This window comes from Argiope bruennichi, chromosome X1 (genome assembly GCF_947563725.1).
Source record: "Argiope bruennichi chromosome X1, qqArgBrue1.1, whole genome shotgun sequence".
NCBI lineage: Eukaryota > Metazoa > Arthropoda > Arachnida > Araneae > Araneidae > Argiope > Argiope bruennichi.
In genome coordinates this window covers 36,764,731-36,788,519 of record NC_079162.1, presented here as the reverse complement: position 1 = coordinate 36,788,519, position 23,789 = coordinate 36,764,731, and the positions used below count along the sequence as shown (strand labels likewise).

The following is a 23,789-nucleotide window of genomic DNA, read 5'->3' as shown; positions in this document are numbered from 1 at the left end:
TATCTTGACTTTTGAAGAAAAGAAAAACTGTAATTTTTATGGCTTCCAGAATATACAATATAAAGCTACGTTTCTGTATTTTTGAATTGTGTGACTCTAACTCCCCACCAATAAAACAGGTAACTCTCAACAATCGCTTAGTAATATTTGTTGATGGTTGTTAAATAAGGAGAGGGACTACAGGAAGGAGAAAATCGCGCAGTCACAATTCCATTTATTGCCGGCACAGGCAGAAAAGAAAATTCGAACCGGAAATTAGGCAGTCGTCCGCAAATAAGGAACCTATGTGACTAAATCCACTTTATCCTGATAAAAACCGTGATAAAGTTTACGATCTACATTCTTCTGGCCATCTTTAGGATTTATTTCGGGCTATTTTCAGCTGCAATAAACCTGAAAGATTTTTTGGTTTGCATCATCCAATCACGCTTAATGGTCAAGGAATTAGCGACGAATTTTGAGCGCAACTTCGACATATATCCGTGGAAGGAAACATAAAACATTATGTTCTTGGAAAGAACATTTGTTTAGTACGTGAGTATGAAAAATAGATTAGAATCTCACCAGTCTTCCTCTTTTGGCACCCATTTCATTTTGTTGCTCATTTTGATATCTATATCCTCCACTCGCAGTCGTTGTTACTTCAGAATGACATTAAAAGTACTTTGAAGATGTTTTCGAAATGATCGTTAAGGCACACGTAAGATGAAAGGAAAGAGTCATTTTTTAATTATCAAGATTATTAATTGTTTTTATCTTAGAAGTTGCTTTTACATTTATTCTAAATAACTATTATTACAATTTCTCAAAGAATTTTTTAACAGTGACAAATTAAATTTTCATGTTGTAGATGAAATCGTATGGTATAAAAAATAATATCGAACAAAATATTTAGTTTGTAATTTTATTATCTAATGGCTAGTTCTGAGAGATAATTTGAGTTCATATTTTGGTTAGGACTTTAAATTTTTTAAGTGAATGATTCGTCCAACAGCTTTCATCGAAGCTGATTTCTTCTTAAGAGTTATGAAGTGAGAGAATTTTAGTTAATATTAAATTTTATGAGAGATTTTTGCTCGAGTAATATTTGTATCTTCTTTCGAAAAAGTTTGCGTTGCCATAAACTAAATCTTTTTTTTATTAATTTGCTAATCTCATTAAATAAATAGCAATAACTTATGGTATTTTAACATGCATATAAAACTTTATTGATGTTGACGATGTTCAGTTAATAGTATTGATACGACACATTGTGTAGAGACATTCCTCTTTTAATTTGCCCTAAACGTTTTTGCATTTTGCAAAATTTAATATTCTGCTTATCCCATATGATTGATAAGCCCCCAAAATAAATTAGAAAGAGAAATAAAGCCTTCTGCTTGAGGAATATTATAATGAAATTAATTCGAATTCTTGGAATTATTACCGATGAAAAATTCCGTATAAATGTGCATCAATATTTTGGCTGATAATATACATTATTATGACTGCAATTAGTTAATGGTATTTATTGTATACCGTAAATCAATTGCATGTTTACTTTGTCTCTTTCCATTTCATTTCATCGTATTTCCACTTAAAATCTTTATTGCCTCTTTTAGATCCGCCTGAAGCACCAACAATAATAGGGTATGATGATAATTCGGAGTTGCGAGAAGGTGACCATCAGAGTTTCACTTGCTCAGCTTTGTCGGGAAACCCTCCTGCAGACCTGCGATGGTATAGAGGCGAAATAGAAGTAAGTTTACCATTATATTATCTTCCTCGATTAATTTTAAGTACTATAAGATGCGTGTGTCAAAATCAAAATAAACCAAAAGGTCTTTTAACATTATTAATAAAATATTCAAATCTTTGATAAGCTATTAATGCGTATATTAACAATATTTATGTAAACATTTCTGAAACGGAATAATCATTTGAAATTCAATCCAGTCAAATTTCTTTCTTAATACAAATTCTAGGAATTATAAAATATATTAACACTTTGTCAAATGCAATTGATCCCTGTATTCTGTTTTATTATTTTAACTTTGTTATTACATTGTTTAAAAATATTGAGCATCTGTTTAAGTAGTATTGCACACAAACGTGGATGCTGAGTAATCATAAAAATCAATAATTTTTTAAAATTAAGTTATTAAAATAAATAAAAACATCTAAAATAAGTTATTAGCGTATTGTTAAGTTAAAAATGAGTTGAAATGGGAACTCAAATTGACTAGTCTACTAAAAGAGGTACTTTATATTCCACTTCATTGGATAAAATATTTAAATTCAGTTGCCCTCATTGATCGTGTTATCCAGAATAAACACAGGAGTATTAGACAGTTATGTCCATCAGGATGAAGCATGGTTTATCAGTAGGGGCAGAAGTGTAGAAAGAAAGCAACACCATTTTTCGGGAACAATTAAAATTAATAGTTATCTCACAAAATATCATTATATACCTATTAAAACCTCAAACTTTTAATTAAACAAATCAGTCATTCTGATATCATTGTCAAGAAATTATTTAAGATAGTTGTTTTAAAAAAATTGTCTAGTTTAAAACTGGAACAAATAAATTTTATTTCTTTTAAATTTGTTTTTCCTTTTTAATTTCTAGATAATTAGCAAAATATTCAATTTTATTAATCGAGCATTTTTTTTTCAAAATAAAGAACGATGAAAGAAAACAATGATTCATTAGCATCCCTTTCTTTCTTTCCTTTATTTTCTTCATCATTTGCATCTTTATACCCCGCATTGCCCCTGTATCATTTGCATGAGACTGCCAACTTAGTTTCCATTTCACACTGTATATTCAAATCCAGTTCTTTCTCCCAGTCAACAGAGCAATACAGATAAGGAATTTCTTGCGCAAAATTTTGAAATAAAAGATGAGCATGCAAGTTGATAGTTTTGTCATAACATTCGAATTTTAAGCGAAAAGGTTTAGTATTTCTCAAGATTACGATAGAGCATGTTATCTTAAAATAAATGAAGCAGATCAAGTTCCTTTTATGTGACGAAATATGCATCGAAAGTGAAAAGTTTAGCATTTTTGCGTCATGAAGTATTGTTAGCACTCAGATACAAAATTATCTTTCGAAGCGTCAAAATTCATTTTCCGAAATGGAATTTTTTTATCCAAAAAGTGATTTTAGATGACGTGCTTAGCACTGGTTTTTTTTGGGGTTTTTTTTTTCTCAGATTCAATGTAACTTTGAATTATGATTTTAAGAATCTGATGAAAACAGTATACAGTTTCTTCAACTCGTCGTTCTTAATGAACAAAATTATCTTTTTTTGTTTTATAAGTTTCTCTGTACAACGAAATAAATTTGAGATTAAAAAAGCATGCGTATAGAATTTTTTTATTTATTATGAGATCGCAGGGTAATATCTTGTTTAAAAGCTTCATTTTTTTTTAATGATTCAGATAGAAGTTGTGGTAAAATTAGTTAGGAAGCAGATTTTGCAGATTTCGGTTTTTTTTTTCAATTTGAGGTGATCGTAAGAGATGGGAAATGAGTTTATAATTTATATGAGTGCATATTAATGTTTGAACGACTCATTTAGCTATTCCTTTCCCTTTAAATTTATTAATTAACCAATATCAGATACAGCGACCTTCAGAATTACCCCGATATGTTCCCAAATACTATGGAGTAATTGGGAACGCACGTGTTTTGACTTCTGATCAGAATTATGTGCTGATTTCAAGAGAATATGCTTGAAATGCTCAGAAAGAGCAGCTTGCTTCCTCTTAATATATTTTAAAGTCTATTCTGAACTATTCGATAACATCGGTTTTTTTATAGTTTTTCAAAATATATATACTCCATTCCTCGGAATATCGTTTATAATCAATCATAACTATTTAATACATGTAATTTGAAGTAATTGATATTCTTTCTATCTCCAATTTTGTCTTGAAAATTCGGGAAATGAATTGTTATAAAAATGGAAATACCTGATTATTTTGATACGAGAGAAAGAAATACCCAAGACTAACAAACGCCTTTCAAAAGAGGCAAGGACTAGTATTTTACTTTAGTAGTAGAACAAATAGTTATCATTTCAAGCAGAATATTTTGTCCCCAGTTCAACCCATTTTTATTTGATAATTTCGCTACTTAAAAAAGTCTATTGAAGTGATATGGTCTTTTATCTGAATTGGAAATGACAAACTATCATGAACCACAACAGAAATTTTGATTTAATCAAACTGGGGCTGTTCAAGCCTGTAGCACCATCAACTCGATCAATTCCATAGAATTACGAATAACGAGTCTTTATTCCAGTAGCTTCAATATCTTCGAAAAAATATACTAATTTGTTGAAAATTCAACCATATATGTTTCGAGATAAGTTACTTCCACCATCATCGCAAACTCTGTTTCTTATTGATTTCTATCTTAAGAGTCAAAATCATCATTTTCAGATTCCTCTCTCAACATCGTATTTTTTTTTGATAATCCGATGTCAGTTTTTCATATTTGACATCAAACTGCATCAAATCCTTTTCAATAGCTAATTTTCATTCGTGAAAATTAATATGCACATAGATCACATAGCAGATTCATTGAAAATGTCAAATGCTGATTGGTCATATAGTAATGAACATTATTGGCGGAACGATCTGCTTCTGTGTTCCTAAATGAAATATTACTTCCTACCATCATCCTAAATGCAGATTTTTATTACTATAAATGCTTCTTTCTAATTTCCCCATTACGAAAAGGATCAAGGGTAATTGAGAACACTATCCTGTTTCTCAAGGAAAAATTCAAAAATGAAAACTGAATTTTACTCGTTATCGCTATATCTATATATCGGAATTCAGTATATGCGATCAAGGAGAAAACAGTGCAACATAGTTACATGATCTCGGAAGTAATTTAGAAGATTTAAATCAACAATTAGAATGGTAAAAAATCAGAATACAGAAAAAATATGAAATAATCCACTCTGCTTCACGAAACTTTTTGATAAACATTTAAAACATGAAGCCAAATAAATCAAAATAGAAAGTGTGTTGGTGAAGACCACCTGAAAGTGAAGCACTTCAAAGATTTAGTTGATTTATTAAATTGCACTTATATTTATATAATATGGAAACACTTTAAATGCTAGCTGCATTTTACATAAGTTTTTCTGCATTAAAATCACCATAATTCAATAATACATTCAGAGTGACTGTTTAGATGTATCAAAATGAATTAAACTACAGGTATTTTCACATGAAATTTCAAATTTTGTTGGATTAAAATATCTATAATACATTTTTAACGTTCACAATGCAGATAGTATGTTACAGAATAAGTATGTTATTTTTAAAAAAATTAAACCATGATGTCTTACTGATGTGTTGAAAGTAAACGAATGAAACAGTATTTTGAAAACGCATTTCCTCAGTTTGTACTCACAGTTTTGTTTCATATTAAAAAAGGAAAATTTACGAATTGAGTGACTACGATTTCATCTACGAGAATGGATATTTCTATGTTATTAAAACAAACAAAAATTAATAAAAAAAGCATTACTGCTTCTTTTTTAAATCGTTTTTAACGATTAGGTAATTTATTTTACTTTTTTCTATTTTTACTCCTTATAAATAGTAAACTGTATAATACGTGTTTAATAATTTTCATTTTTTTCTTCATATTTTAACTGATTCATTTAGAGAATTAAGTTGCATATTCTTCCTTTTAGCTCCTTCTTTGTCATTGTCATTTTCAGAAATGGAGAAATGTTTTGAAGTTTTATCCACAATTATACATATTATCATTCATGTGGCGCGATGCATGCAATGTTCTAGAGTCCTTCAAACACACAATACCCATTAGACATTAAATAAGTCTAAATTAAATTATCTCTTTTAATTTATAATATGTATATAATTAATATGATTTATCGCACCGCAATAAACAATTTTTTATATTGTTGCAACATTTTTTGATTATTTTTGAAATAAGATTTTAAAATGCTATAACAATTAAACAATTCTATTTTTCAAATAAGAAAAATAATGCAAACAGTATAAAAGACAATGTAGTATTAAACTATTTGTGTGAACATGAATTATAATTTAAAAACGCTTAGAAAAGAAAAATATGACTTAAAAGCATTTACATTTTTTAACAAAAACAGCATCAAAATATTTCCATAATTGAACCGTAGAATGTTATTCAAAGTTTCATTTTATTAACCTTTCATAAACAATTATTTGAAGGTTAAAATTTAAACTAAAGTTCAGTAAAAAATTAGAACTTTTTTCTCAATGGCTGGAATTTTCAACTACTTGATAATACGTAGTACTGATCTACATAGTTTGGAATATAAAGATTTCTTTCATTTTCCTGCTTTTTCCTTGTTGAACGTAAGATATTGGAGACAATCGTAAAACCGATTAAAACATTCTTTCAAAAGAGTCGAATGTATCCATGGCTAAGATGAAAAGGCATTGACTTCATTCATTCTAAACTGGTCGAACCAGTCAATGAAGCTGATGAGTCGAAGCCGTACAATATCGGAAATATACGTTTCCAATAAGAAATGGTTCTTTTCTAATTATCGATTTTAGTCTTTTCGATATAGGGAGAGACTAGTAATCAAACCTGAACAACAGCTTCCATTGACCACTTTCGTAAACTCATATGTTAAAGTAACAATTGCATTTGTAACTATTTTGTATTTTTCGAATTTAACTCCGAAATAAAACAGATTCCATTCATTTATTTAGAAAAGTCTATAAATTAGTTAATTTTTTATGCACTCAATTAAGAATAAATGGTTTTATTTCCAGTAAATAACTGTTTTAAATCACTGCATACTAATATTAGGTTTATTTCATTATTTAATACCTGATTATTTTAGCGTTTTGCCAGTCCAATGTAAAACTATGAATTTTCTGAATCGTTCAGAATCAAATATGATGTCTCTATTTTATAAAATACTCATCAAATGAATAACATAAAAATATGAGCAAAACCTAACGATACCTATATAAAATTAATGTTTTCTTGTCTCTAAACAAATTATCAGTTTCATTAACAATTTTAAAAGATTTTGCTACTTGGTAAATATAAAATACAAAATAGTAATATTTTTAAAAGATAACTGATATTCAAAAACAAAATTATATGAAAAATTAAAAGAAAATAATTGTTTCCAATTTGTATAATACAAAAACGCTTGTATATTTTGTATAAAGACATCCTGTTAATTTGGTTTTCCATATATCTAAAATTTTATCTTCGAATACTCTTATTCAAAATTTTGTAATTGTTCAAAACTTTCCAGTGAATGGCACAAAGTATCATCTTTTATAAAGAGACCGCAAAGATTAATTTGCTTTCATTTTAATGTTTAAAAATTTTCTTATCATTTATTATCTTAAATCTTATTCTTCGAAAGACTTCAATTATGTTTTTAATTCCTCCTTATCTTTATGTTTGAAGGTGGTCTCCTTAATCTCTCTGAATAGCTTTATAAGACACATCTTTTTCCAACAAGGAGTGTCTGCTGAAGTTTATTTAGAACAAAAATCACGAAAAAGCTACATAATGAGCTTTTAACGGAAATTTCTCTATATTTATTCTGGAATGAGGCCAGCATCTATGAATGTATGCCAACTAGGCCATGTTGTCCTCAAATACGAAAATTGATGAGAGAAGGCGAATATTTCCAGCTGGACATCAAAATGTTCGGTGAAATCAAGAGAATAAATAACTTGTTTATTCTTCATGCTTTATTTTCCTTTACCTAATTGGATTTGAAAATTTATTGGATAAAAATTCCGTACCTATTTTATTAGCAAGTAAGACATCTATTTCTCTATATATTTAAGATCTTAATAAAATATTTCATCGCAATGAATTAAACATGGAATACGTTTAAGGATATCGAATCTCCTCATGTTCACTATTATATCTATTGTGAATATTTTATTAATCAATTACCTAATTACTCGTTACTTCGCTTACTTATCGAATCTTTATTATTGTTTTCTCTTCCGGGATTAAATATATATTAATAGGATATAAATATTTAATATATCAGGATCCATATTAATACCATATAATACCTGGATCCACATTTGTTAACATAATAAAAATTGACGTTATATTTTACAATCGCTAGTAAAGCATCTTTTCATCTGTTTAACAAAATGTTTCATTGATGGCAGGAAAATGTTTTCTTTTCGAGACGAGATCATCATTTCGCCAGTCTCGAAAATTTCATACATCCATAACCGTACATTCCATAATACATATTTATGTATTAAATACATTCAAATCCTTATTTAAAAGCATGTTGCAGTAATAGATGTCATCAAATTGTTTCTTAGAATCTGCAATGAACTAGACTTCCTTAGAATATGTCAGAACTTCTATATAAATTATTAATGCTTCATCCGTTTTAGCCATTTTTAAAAGCAGTGTTTAAAGATGCTTATAGAACTATCTAAAGGTGAAAAATTGAAAGACTAATTTTATTAATTTTATTTCTGACTGTATTTCAGTGAGTAATTTTTTTTCTAATATGTTTTACTTAAGGGAATTTACTTAAAGGATAACGATTCTCAAATTCTGAAGAAGTGCAGTGCAGATGGTATGGCTAAAAATGGCTTGTAATCCGCATTTACGCTTTTGAATATTGAGAAAAATGATAGTTATTTCAAAGGAATCAATAAATAAACATGTTTGATTTTTTTTTTAATTATTTCATAATAAAATAAATTCTAAATGTTCTTAAACAAAGGTAAAAGTCTATTAGTTGTGAAAATACTTGTTTAAAAAATTTATTTCAAAATAGCCTTGTCTGATAATGATGAATGGAATGATTTAGTTAATAAACATCGTTATTGAATTTATTCTAAGGAACGACGTCTGCCAGTTAAAACAATACTTGTTTCTTATTTGTATTCATGACGATTTTATCTGAAATAATTTTTTATTAATCATAAACTGGAATAAAATTCTAAGTGAAGCTTTAACTATTAATTGAATTTTCAGACTTTTCTATTGTAGACTAAAAATAATAATAATTGTTTTAATTCTGAGTGCATGATTGATAATATTTAATACTTATTAGTGTTTATTTCATCATCATTTGAAAGCATCAGGAGGTATTCAAATTAGGATCATGTTCAATAAAGAATTAGGTTTGCATTCGACAAAATTTAATTTTAATTTATTTCTTGTGTTTTATTTAATATTTTATAAGCCATTCAGTTCAGTCTAAATTTAAACACAGAAATATATACTTCGTTTTCTTCATTTAAAATTACCTTAACATTTTACTTCTTAATATAATAGGATTTTAATTATCTTAATTTTGTTATTATTTTTTAATATTAAAAGTAATATTTTTATGAAAAATAAGAATAATTGGAATTCTAGTGATGTTCCCATTGCTCTATGTAAATAACTTTGATGTCTTATAATTATTACTTCTCCAGAAAATTTGTTTATTGTTATATAACGATAAACTTTTCTTCGAATATATCAAAGGAATAAATGTGATTCTATTTAAAATAAATACTTATGAACATATTTTTATTTTTAAGCATTCTGATAATAAATTAATGGAATCATGTTCTACTTGCATTTTATTCTACAAAATTCTGAAAAAAGAAGTGCAAAATTGATAAATGATACATATTCAGACAAAATGCCCTTGTGTTCATATAAATCCAAAGTGAACTCATATAAATCAAAACATTGCTTTCGAATATCATTAAACATTCTTTCCAATAAATTACTAGAAATTTCTTTATGTTTTCAGCAACATTTCTGCTGAAAATATAAAGATTTTATAAATTTGTCTGATAAATGTATTTCGCAATTGAATCAATATAATAAAAATATATTACAGAATTTTAAATCTTTCGATTCTAACGAATCCTGTGAATGAAACTAATTTTAACGGAGTAATAGTAAGTTTAAAAATTTAATTTTCTTTTTAAGTTAGATATTAAACGTATTAAAAATGTAAAAAAGCAATAATTTTCACTATCGAAAAACCGAAAATAGCTATTTCATTCAAAAAATTCAAAAATTCATGCACTCAATCCTGAAATACCAACATTTAATATTGCAAGGATCTCGAGAGAGAAAAATGTAAAAGACAATGCAAAATCGTTGGGTCGTATACGTTCAGACAAAATGCAGCTGTGCTCTATTGAATCAAAAGTATTATATTTCTTTTGCATGTCATTCAACGTCTTTTGCAACACTCAGCAGCAAATATTTGCAAAGAGCAATATAGACACTCTCCTTCAAAGAGGAGAATAAAATTGAATTCGTAGTATTGAAATAGTTTCAGTGAGATAGCCTTTTTTTCTCTTCATTTTGGACCTTATTTTCCTATAAAGTTTGATGCTGTCTTTCTGTCATGATTTTGAAAAATAAGAAATGGAGATGATATTATGGGAAAGAAATTAAATGATGCTAACGTTTGATTCAATCATTATTCATGCCCTATCTTCAACAAGATTTGGTAGTAAGGAAATAAAACATCGCATTCAATTTGAAATTACTTTTATGTGAATATAAATAAAAAAAGCGTCAGCTGAGGTGTGAAGCTCCTCATTTAACTTCCAGCCATTGAACCGTGGTATAAATTAGTCATTTCTTTTCAAAAAAAGAGTTTTCTCTCCGTGACAGGCGATATCGAATTTCCGATGGAAATTTTGATATTAAACTAGCTTATTACATTCAACGAATTCGTCTGTTTTTACTTTTCTACTTTCCGTGTTTTTAAATGAATTTTTTTCTTTTGGTCTGCTGTTCATTTGATCAAATCTGGCCAAAAAAAGGTAAGAACGAGTGCATCATTAATTTACATATCAGTTTTTAATCAATTCATTCAGCCTGAAAAACGCCCCGCACATCTTTTAAATAATCGATCCTTTTATAAAGAAATATCTGCAAAAGTTCGTTGCGACAGTTTACAAATATTTATCGCGGGGAAAAAATTTAGGAAATCGAATACATTGTATCTTTTATCATTTTTTTTTCATTCCGTGATTGTTTAATTACTTTTGCACAAATGGAAGGAGCAATATTGGATTTCAAATTCATGAATGAATTCTTGTACTGTAGTTACGAACGTCTATGTACCATTTGAATTAAATAGGTTTAGATTCACATCTGAAATAAAAATGAAGAAACATTGAATGCTAAAAAAATGTTGTTATGTTCATTAAATTTTGTAATGTATTATGTTTTAATAAATAGAAAATTAATTCAATGTGCGAATTCATTAAATAATGGTAGTTTTTTTAAATGTTTTGGCATCGTAAAAAAAGTATTTCATTTATTTAGTATTAGATTATTATTATTAAGCTACCATTACATGCGATAAAAGTTTAAATACGCAAGGTGATCATTATTAAATTATAGAAGTTGGAGCTCAATTCTGAATAAAGTACTGTGCTAAATCAACCAATTTTCCGTATAAGTTCTATTCAGACTACCGGATATAAAAGAAAGAGGAATGCTTGGTTCACATATTCGCCGCCGGGGTTAAAGTCACTCTGAAAGTTCATTTTGAGCAGTAAAACAAGCAAAGAATTTTTTTAAAACTTAGAAAGCGAACGTTTTACATTGTTAATATTTAATATTGTATTACCAAAATAATAAAATTCCTTTTTTAATTTTTACAGTTATTCTTCTACAACAAACATTGCATGAATGTGAGTTAAGCAAATATTTGTTGGCTTGATCTTAAGTCTTGTGATTTGAGGTTATTAGGTCATTTTAGACTGTCTATATGAGTTAACATGAATAATTTAGCCGAGTTAAAGTAGCATACATAATTGATTATGAGATTCTGTAGTCGACTGTGTTATTTTGAGAATGAAATAGCAACTACATAGAACTACAGAAACAGTGACCTACAATTGCGAGGAAAATATAATGAATATTTTTTGTAAACTAAATTAAGAAATGAAAGGTTAAAATTATGTAAGTGTGCTCTGAATTATGAAATCAACAATTGATTTGCAGGTATTAAAAAATTCAATTAAATGTCAATTGCATTTTAGTCAATAATTTAAGACGGTGCCTTATTTAATTTTTATTCCTAATTTATTGTTCATATTCCGTCCGTCACTTTTGTCCCTGGTGATTAAAGTGTGGACTGTTTCCTTCGTAAATAGATTTTCAGTGGTTTAAATAGTCTGTATGTGAAATGATATTGGGTTCATTTCAATACTTTCTTTGGTATTGAGCCCTAAATACCTTACTATGATTATGAACTTAATAATATATCATTCTTTATTAAATTTAAAGGAAAAGATATCTTTATAGCAAAAATGATTAATAATGAATGCTTTTTGATCATTTTAAATTATTATCAAATAGGTAAATATACTCCTGACAGGAATTCATGTCATAACTGCAAATACAAGTTATTGAATGTGGAATATAATTCAATAGTTTGTGTTATATCAACGTTATATATTCAGCTCCCAAAACAATATTTGCTCAGTATTATAAAATTTTGACATTTCAAGAAATTTAATATATTTGGAGTTTAATTTGTCAGTTTGTTATCTAATACTTCTTTGCTTTTAATATTTATTTTCTTTACACATTCCAGATAAAAAAATCAACATAATGAGATGGAGAATAAAATTAAAGTTATTTATTTAATTATAAATCTCTGTCGAAAATAGAATATGGTGGTGGTTAAAAGTATTACCATAAAATATATTATTTGCTTTTAAAATATGAATTTATTTAAATTTTAATTTAAATTTTGCTAATTAATTTTTTATTAATTTAAATTTTGCTTTTAAAATAAAATAAGTCCATCATTAAATGCTGGCATTTGTTAAATGAGACTTGTCGTATTACTGTATTAAAAAATGTGAGTCAGAAACAGGCCATAATAAATCAAATAGTGTCGGTAATTTATAAATTATTACTTATATTCTGTAGGCAATCGTCGAAAATCTGCTATTAGAGTTCTTATAGTGCAAATAGTAATTCTTCTCTTTCATTCAAATCAAATCTTCTTGATGATGTTTTTATTTACTGACAAATTTATGTCTCCAAATTTAATTCATGGTGTGAACTGTATATAAATATATGCCGGAAATATCAATGTAAAGATATATGGACATAAAATACGAAAATCTATTGATTTAATAAATGGAATAAAAAAATTGGCATTTATATAAGAATTGTATTCAGTGATAAAAAGTTATGATAAAGGATACTTATTGCTGAAACACCTAAAAAATCATAATACCCAATGAATATGTTAATTGGTACATTTTCAGAGGTCAACAAATTGCCTCATCTATAATGGTTTCTTGCAAAACTGGTGGTATAATTTAGGTTTAATAAACTTTCAATAAACTGAGAGATCAGATGAGAGGTAGCGCGCGTGCACACATACACACACACACACACACACACACACACACAAAGAAAAACACCTCCGAGTTCTAAGACACAATATTTAGATATTTATTACTTAAAAGAATTTTCTGAAGCTCTTTGCAATTTATTTTATTAAAATAATGTGTCAATCAATTAAACCAAATTTAAAATGTATTAATTTGTAAATATAAAATGCTTTTCATTTGAGTAAATATTCATTTATGATGAATATTTTGTTTTTGGGATTATTAAAATTAAATAATGTCTAAGAACATAATTAGTACTGCTCCTTATCAGAAATTACAAAGAGGTTTTCATTGTTTATTTGCCTGGGCACTCCATCTCTGGAATGTTGATATATTTTAAGCTTTCATATATAACCTGAACATTTTGCGATCGATGAGGCAGTCAAGCGTTATCTTTGCACAATACATCATATTCACTTTGGATATGAAACCTGAAACTTTGAGACAAGTTATTTGTCACTTTTTGCTATACCCGTAAAAGCAATATTTTTTTGCAATATATTTTATGCTTATATAATTTTTTCGACTTGATTCATTTAATTTCGTAGTTTCATAATGTTTTCTACCAGTATGTGATATTTTTGCAGTGTTTTTGATATAGCCAGTAAGCAACGATGAAAACGTCGGAAAACATTATAACATTGTTTTAGAATAAGGAATTCACCATCTACATATCTACCAGAAGTATTTGAAGAGTTGATGACGCATTTAAGTTATAGACAGTTAATTTTATTTGATTTCGAAAGTCTTGCTTTTTTATTGCACATATTTTCCTTTCTTTTTGGTAGTTTTATCATATTTTTAGTGACCTTTGAGTGGTTAATAAAATATTGAACCTTTGTTGAAAACTAAAGAATATACCAGAGCTGTTCATATAATTGTGGAAACAACTGAGTAAAGTGCAAGTAATTTTCTTTTATTTCTAAGATAATCTCTTAGCCTAAATATTTGCACTATTATTTTTCATAAATGAAATGCCGTATCTATAACCCTAAATACATAGCAAGTAACTGTTTTGAATTTAAATTAGAGGTTTATATAATGATATCATTAATGCAAATGAATTTTCTAATTATTTTCCTCTGTGCCTTAGATAGTGACATTTTTTAATTGTATCTAAAAATGATGAAGTACGTAAGTAAAATGGACATATTATTTCCAAATTTGCAATGTATAAATATGTCGACCATTAATAAACATATGCAAAACATGCTTTTAAGAAACAGTTATATAGTGTTTTATGATTTTTATTTTTTATAAGAAAATAGTCAAATTTTTATAAGCATTATCATCTTTTTAATGTTTCAATATGATAGTTATATGTAGTCTCACAATATAGTTAACAATATGTGAAATTCTTGATGGAAAATAAAAACTGCCACCAAAATTAGCTTGCTATATAAACCGAATCAAACTTTTATTAAAGTAAGATTAAAAAATTCTCAGTATAAGTGAAATGTTTCCCTGAAATTGCTGTATGAATATATATACATTCCAAATGAATATAGAAATAAGCAATGCATTGAAAGCAACATTATTTTTATTTTCGAAAAATAAAGCTACATCATTTATTTGGTTCCAGATGCAAATAAAATTTCAATCATACATTGAAGCAAAACCTCATCATTCTATAAAATAGATAAGAAATTCTTCTGAGAAAAATATTCCGGCATTATATATTCCTGATGAGATTGATGGTTTTAGGAAATGGAAATCACCTGAAATATTTTGAGCAGAAATTGCTTAGAAAGAATTATTTAATCATAACGTAAGAAAAGGGGGAAAAAAAGTTCAGAACATGAATATTCTTGTTGACTTCCAATAGTTTTCTAGAAATTTCTTCAAGTGGAAAATTTTATCTAAGGAAGACAAGAATTTAACAGAAAAGTTCACTTTCTCCAATAATCTTTTCTAAGAATCAAAAGCAATCATTTTAAACAGTCACGCATATTCTACGATAAGGTTCTTTTAAAATCCAATGCCTATTCAAATAAGCTTCATAGGATTGAATCTTACAAAAGAGCTTACTTTATGCCTTGCAGTAACCTATCTTTTTGCGTATTCGAACACTGCCTCCACTGAACAATCTGTCTCCGGAAGGGATGAAAGGATATATTTTGAATACATTTTTCTTGAAAGATGAAGAGTCTGCGATGGAATTGTAGTTTGAAGAATTTTCTGTAGAATAATAGGAAAAATCTGAACAAAATATTTGCGGTATTTAATCAGGTTTGTTTAGTTTATCATATCGTAAAATCTTTGTTGAAAACTTTCACGAAGTTCAAATTTCGATGAGAAGTAGATGAATGTAATGAAATCTAAATAGGTTTGCATCGCAAAATTTGAAATAGGATGTTAGGTATTTTCAGGTAAATAGTCTAAGTCCTTATTTCACTCTATAGTAGATTATCTACTTTCACATTACCGTCATGAAATTCAGAATACGCTGTTCAAAAGATAATTTTAATTGAAGGGTTCATTCTAAGCAGATGCGATATTTCAGCTTTGATAATATCACATTTAAACGGTTAACTTTTGAAATGGAGTTTCAAAATAGTTTATACATATGTAAAACATCCCAAATGCAACTTCTATCATGCTACGTTACAAAATTTAACAGAAAAGGAAATTGAAAATTTTTATTTTCATTTTCAATAAAGTGTTTTCCAAATTATGATTATGACACCTTAATGCCGATATTTTTTTTTCTTTGAAGGAACTGCTGTGGTACAATTTAATATTACATTTAGAAGTTTTCAATAATAGACAGCGTATATAAAATAATGGAATAATTTATGAATACATATTTAAACACGCCGACATATTAGAAATAATACATAGTAATATTAGGAAAAATATCAAATAGAAATTTTACAGAGGCTGATTTCTTAGCTCTGCTAAATTTGAAGGCATAGCTATATTAATGATAAATTTTATTTGTAAGAGATATGCGAGTAAAGAAATTCTGGACCTTCCTTTGAAAAGTATAAAAATAGCGAAATTTCAGCCAAGCCAAATAATTTTGAGAAGCAATCTTGCATATTTGGGTTCATAATTATACTGTAAACAATAAAAATATAACAGGCAAGCGATAAAAATTGGTTTAAGTTCGTCTTAAAGGGTTCATATGTATTAGACGCAGAAAGTCTTATTATAACCAAGGAGATTATGCAAACTGTATCTTTAAGATTTCTTATGTTTGCAGAACAGATTTGTCAGTGCTTTAATGACTTTGCATAGTTTTACTCCAATGTTCTATCTCGCCACTTCTTTTGTGCAGTACCTTTGCTTATTCATAAACAGACAATGCAATAATGAGTTGGTTCACGTGGCGTTAGAAGGATCACCGATTTTAAGTAGGAGAAGGCGCTTTCCCGTTCCGTAATCGTTGTGAGAGGGTTGTTTGAGATTAAAACTTCCTATAATCTAAAGATTAAAGATGTGGAAAACAATGCAGCACTGGGCGAAGAATTAACCCTGCTTATTTTGGTTTTTCAAAGAATAATGTTTTATTCTGAATGGTTAGGTGAAACGGAAAGACAAAATGGCATTACTGAATATCCCTTGGCACCACTAAACTACAGGATGAAAGAAAATTACTCAACATTATTTGATAAATTAAAACAATGTTAATTTAAATTTGTATGATCAATTTTAACATAATTATTAATAAATCTTTACAAGATGGATATAATGTAACTAGTCAAAAATTTTCTATGAAAATCTTTTGCTTCTTATAATGTATATTGGTTGCTAGAGCTAAGTTAAACATTTACGTTGATGTACTATTTAAATAAACCAAGATGTGACTCTGTTTCGGCCTATAACGTTGAGATTTAGAAATTATAAGCAAATGACTGCCTTTTAATCTATGCAAGTAGAGTCTCTCCATGTGCACTCCATTTGTCTCTCCGTTTATATTGCACTTCCCCCTAGTAAATGTTATATAGCACATAGTTTCCGATTCCGGATGTCAGAAAGTTTATTTAAGCCTGGCAACGACAGTATGGTAAATCTGATAGCCTGAGAAGCCATCACATTAAAAGGTTCAAGTTTGATTACGTTATAAATACTACCTCTTTTATGATAGCCTCCTTGGGTTTAAATCTTTTAAATTCATTGTATTGTTTGATAATTACATATCTAAAAAGTATTTCTCAAAACAATACGTGTAGGTAAATCAGTGTTATATTCACAGATATAGTACTTTACCTTTGTAATCAAATTATGGCGAATCTGAATGCAGCGAGATTTTGTCAAGAAATTTGTGATCTGACATTTGACATTTGAGAGACAAGAAATGCCTTATTCACATATATTTTTTCGTATACGAAGTTTAGAGGAAGTATTGTAAACATTAAAGATTCAAACTCGAGATTGTGACAAATCTCCCAAGTTTTGGACCTCCCTCAATTCTAAAAACACGTTTTTGGAAAGTGTATCTCTGCATGTTTGTTTGTTTGTCCGTCTGTAATAAAGATAACTCAAAAGACGAATGAAATTTTGTATATAGGCTTTATACAAAAGTTTTAGATATCTATCAAATTTTGAGCTAATTTCTATTCAGAGGAAGTCTGTCTGTCCGGATGTTTGAAAATAAGTTAACATGATAACTACAAAACGAATAGATAGGGATGGTTAAAATTCAGACACAGATTTAACATCTATATTGTAGAACCAGTTAAACTACGTGCCGAATCCATTAAGAGGTTGAACAGCTATCGATCTATATTTTCAAAAGCATGTAAACGCGATGTCTTGAATATATCAAATTTAGTAGGTTAATAGGTAATTACAATTCTATTTTGGGGCCGAATTTTGGTTTCTATAGGTTGGAAAAAAAACGCCTTTAAAACACCAACTCGATTTTTGGATACTATTAAAAGCGTGCCAGGGATTAATCGACAAGAAAACTCGCCGCTGTATGGGAGATATAGTAAAAATACTAAATCCACACCAAATAGGACAGTGCTGTTCAAGGAGTTCTCTATCTTACCTAGACCCATATGTTTTTACATGTAGTGAGGAATAACATATTTATTATAGAGTATGCGAGAAAATGTTTGAGAGACCACTCCTGCTTAAGACTGCTATATGTTCTATAGCATACTTTCTGACTGTTCAGAGGTAAACATTCAATCTTCTAGCAAAAACATTTTCGGTTTTCGACTTTATCAAAAATGTCTGACATTTTCTCAATGTTTTTAAAATTGAAAATTTAATAAAAAATTACTATTCAATATATTTATACAGAAATTTTTATAAATATCATATCCTGCGGGGTAAATTCAGATTTGTAATAGCGTTTTTGCTAAATATAATTTCCATATACATGCGTAGACTTTATTTGTATTAGTTATCAGATATGGATACAGTCAATTTATACGAGGCATTCATTAGTGTCATTGTATGCCCTCTAGTATCCAGTAGCGTTTTATCTCCAGTATCCAATGACATCACGCCATTTTTTGTTTTTTTCCCCCCTGAAAGATGAGTTCTGTATTCAAAAACATTAGTCTGAAGCATTTAACGGATACCAAAGCATAAACTGAGTGAACTATGATTAATATTTCATTCTCTGAATAGAATATTTTAGCCACCCCCTAAGAAGTCCATATTATTGTATATCTTTGAAAAATTTGGAAAAAACAATACTGTACAATGTTGTTTTACAATACTCTGACAGTGTAAAATGTTAAGCTTTTGTTATATTGATCAATAATGAGTTCGATATTGTACAATATTGTTTCTCCGTTTTTCCCCATATTGGTTTCGAAATGAAACATTCTCACAAATTATTTCTAATTACCTATTTGAGTATAGAAATAATAATTTTAGAATTTTTAGCCCATCTCTAAATAGTTCTTTTCTTACAATTGCTGCATTTCCGTTTGTTACTTACCTTCAAGTCGTTTTAATTTAATGAAGTTTTTCACTATATAAACTTAAGAATGTTATTTTGAAATCAAAGAGGAAAAGATTTACTCGTAACTGAGCTGTGTTATTAAAATTATAGAAGTTAAAAAATAATAGATTTTATATATAGGGAACATTAGAAAAATTATTTTTTCTAAATCATTCAACATTTTTTTAGGTTATGGGAAAAAATTTAATATTTTGAAAATAGTAAATTAAAGCTCTCTGTAAAAAATGGTTTAATGACCACATTTCTTGATATTTTTCTTAAAAATAATAATTTTGCCATGTTCTATTTATAGTAAATGTGGGATGACAAATTTTAAAGCAAAAATTTTTATATTCTATATATAATTATTTTTTATTTAATTTTTTTAAATTTCATTTATTTACTTTTTGTATTTTACTATAAGTACATATATTCTAAGCTGAACATTTCATTAAAAATCGATTCTTTTCTTGTATCAGACAGCTATTTAAAAAATAAGAACCTGGGTATCAAAAAATATATTCTGGCTGCCTGTTCATTTTAGATAAAAGACATAAAAAGGAACAATAAACTTTATATCCTGTTAGCAAATACATAATTTGCAGTTATATTATCACAGCGCTGAAAATGTAAAATTTACAATGTAGAATTAACAAGATGTGCAATGCAAATTTTTCAATTGTTTTCACAGTATTATACAATATTAGACTTTTAATGAAATATTGTTTCAATTAATTTGTTGAAATCAAATCTCAAATTAAATGAATTATTAAGCTATAATTAGCATTTTTATGTCAGAATTTTGCTGTTTCAATGGTTTTTAAAACTATCTGCCTTTTGAATATTGTTAATTATTAAACAATATTGTGTATTCGGTATTCCTCATTATTCACAAAATTATTCAATATTTCTGAAGTGTTAAAATATTTTGATGTCACTGGAATATTAATTTGTCTTTAAAAATAACATTCAGTTATTCCATTTGATAACATTTTTCCTCAAACTGTCAGTTTCTTTATTTGACAAGAAAAATAAACATTAAATTTCTTCTGCATTAATTCGTTTAGATCCCGTTGTCGGCCCAATGAAATAAACAAACGTAAGAAATGTCTGCATAATGATCACTCATGCAAATAGTGCACTAAAAATGCTAGAATTTTTTTTCCAAGCCAAAATCTTATTTAATAATATCAATGTGTTTCTCATTCATTAGACGAGCAAGAGAACAATCTCATTTAGCTCTTTCCAACTCATCCACTTTCCTTCCACAAAACAAAGTTAGATACTTTCTATCAGGCAATGTCGCATATGCCTTAAGAAGACGAGACGCGAGACAACAAACATGAAACTGTAACGGCGGAATTCAGAGGAGCATCATGTTCCAGAGATGGCCCATCCTAAATTGCATTCCACCTCTGCTAGTATTCTTATTTATGAAGCACGTCAGCTGAATTTGGGGTGGTATCACGAATGGCGGGGTCTTCTTAACACGTCCATTTACATTGAATTGGGTGATATTCAGAGTACAATATCCAGTTCCTGTATCTTATTAATGACGGCGAGGGTAAGTCATCTTGTTCGATTTCAGTTAAGGTTCTCCTGAGTTTTGGATGTAGCTTAATTGTCTTGGGGGAGAAATTCCTTCTATTTGGGAATAAATAACACCTTCAGATTAATTTGTGACGGTCTTTAAAAGCTTGTTCGCTTGTTAATGTCGTGCAATTTCTTGAATGCTACGGTAAATTTCAGGAAAATTTTATAATGAAGGTGCGAAGGCTTGGTATATTTTAATTACTATTTTGAAAATGTGTGCTACATTTTTTTTCTTTTTTAAATGTGAATAAACAAGTAAACCAATATGGTTTGAAAATAATTAAATTATTGAAATTTAGTAAAGAGAAATAGTTAAATTTAATTTCCATGTTGAAATTTGACAGAATGCAAAAGGTTATTTAAAGATACAATATCCTATTTTGCTTGTTTGCTTTTTTTAAAATTGTAAATATTTTGTGGCATGTAACTCCTGAACCGTTTTTAGTAATCTATTTTTAGTAAACTGTAGGGAATCTGTTTTAATTTTCTATGTTTTTCTTTAATTTAATTAAAAAGAATTCTTAATGTTGTTAAAAAATAACATGGATTCTTTCGAAAGCAAAATTATTACAAATGGTATATATTCCGTTTTAAAATAAGAAGAAAAACGTATTCCTTCAACAAGAAAACTCTCATCTTTTAGTTCATCCGATTTCTAAATATTATTTAAAAATTTTCAATTGTTATGTCATCATAGATTATAAAATCTAATTCTAAAATGATTTGATGCATTAACTTAAAGAACGATTTTTTTTCCTTCTTAAAATCTGAAACTTACAAAAAAAAAAAAAAAAAAACACAATTTCAGAAAGATTGCTCACAGAAAGCAATTTAAATAAGCCTTATTTTAAGCGTTATTTAATCAGAAATTCACTTCATTTAAAGCATTAATATGTTTTTAATAATCGGATCTCATGCATTAAGTTATTATAAGGTATATGTTATATAAAAATATGCTAATGAAATTTGTTGTTCTAAAACTTGGTGAATTTGCAGGTTTTATGACAGAAATGAATTTAATTTTACAAACAAAAGTTTTTCTGACCCTTCTTATGTTCAATAATTGACCTGCCATTTTTTAAATATAGAAATATTATATCCCTATTTATTTAGCACAATATAATTATATTATTGAGTTATATATAATTATATTATTATTCTGCTCTTGAATTCAAGACAATTTAATTATATCTTGCTTGAAATGGCATACACCAAATATTATACTTATAAAATTTAAACTAAAATAAGTTTTAACTCGTATCTTCGGAATTTCGGATGATAAGACTCTGTGCTTTCATGTAGTGAATCTTTCTACATGAATTTAGAAGTTATGAAACTTTACAAATCAATTTTGTCTCTTTCTCCGTTCTTCATATTTCATTTTTTTTACGGTTCGTGTTTTCATTTCAGATTTTTTATACAAAAATGTTTTCTACTTTTTAGAACACTAATAAAGGTGTTATTTTTTTAAATGATTTCATTAATATTTATTATAAGGAATGAATAATGAATTAAGGAACATATAATTGCTGAATATATTCCTTAATTCATTACTATAATTTTTAAAAGATTCAGTTGTCAGTTTTTTTTTCTAAATAAACAACTAGATGGCGCTCTGTCATCTAGAATTTAAAGTAAACTAAAATAAGTCGACTAAACCGATAACTAACCTTTGAAATTATTACTGACAGATTTTCAGAAATCAAGAATCCATAATATTTCATAAAAAATTGAACTGACGTTTTCATCTTTGCTTACATAAAAGTAGTTAATTTCAGTAAAACACTGTAAAAGTTATCAAGGCATTATCTATGTTTTTAAGGCTTTAAAAAGTATTCTTTCGACAAGAGACTATAAATTTCTGTATTCATTCTAGCGGTTTAATAAAGTATACCATTTTAACAAATGAAGTGCATATTTTAAATTTTCCAAGTTCGATGATTTTTACATGAAATTACGTTTATGTTATTGTAAATCCAGACATCATTAGAGTTTCCCCTTTTCGAAATTAATTCATAACTTGTCAGTAAGTTCAATAAAGATATGAAAGAACGAAAATGTCATAAAAAATTATCAGATGTAGAAAAATTAAATAAAAATTACGAAAAAGTTGCTCTCAATTACCAAAAATAAATAATTATCAATTAATTAAATTAAATTATCAAAAAGAAATGTTAGAAAAGAAATAAATGTCCGTGCTTTTTTCTAGAACATTAAAAATAATTTAGAAAATAATAAAATTCTTTAGGATGAATAAAAGTACGTTTAGTGCGCAGATATATCCAATTCTTAATTTTCAAAATTTTTTTCAATATTCAGAATCAGATCATTATAAAAAAGAAAATTCATAATTTTTATTTTTTTATTCACAAAGACTATTTATTAATAAATTTATTGTATTATAGACAACGTTAGGAAATATTTCATATTTGTGGCAACTCAATTTTAGAATCCATTGATGTTTTAGCGCAATGAAAGATTAAATGATTTCAAAGCATAATGTTAGATGACTTGTTGAATGATAAAAAGTTATGCTGTTATGTTAATCATGTGAATACGTCAAATGCCCTACCCATGTGAAATAAATTAAAATTAAATAAAATCGCTCAAATTTTCCTCAAATTTTAAATTGCATTCATTGACCCAGAAAAAAAATGCAATTTGATATTTAACGTGTAATAAATAGTTATGCTATTTCGTTAATCATGCGAATACATTAAATGTCCTACATAAGGAAGATAAATTAAAATTAAATAAAATCGCAGAGATTTTCCTCGAATTTTAAATTGCCTTCTTTGACTCAGAAAAAAAGTAAATTGTTCACAAAATTATAATACTTCAAATGGAAAATTCTCGGATTATTGTAGGATTTAATATTTT

At 27.6% G+C, this 23,789-nt stretch overlaps 1 protein-coding gene across 1 annotated transcript in view; it reads left to right on the top strand.

Annotated features, from left to right (window-relative positions):
* Nucleotides 1-23,789, top strand: part of LOC129958649 (nephrin-like) — a 658,065-nt gene that overhangs the window by 419,870 nt on the left and 214,406 nt on the right. Inside the window, exon 10 of the mRNA XM_056071256.1 lies at nt 1,602-1,738. Coding sequence (XP_055927231.1) covers nt 1,602-1,738 — 137 coding nt within the window. The remainder of the gene's footprint in view (nt 1-1,601; nt 1,739-23,789) is intronic.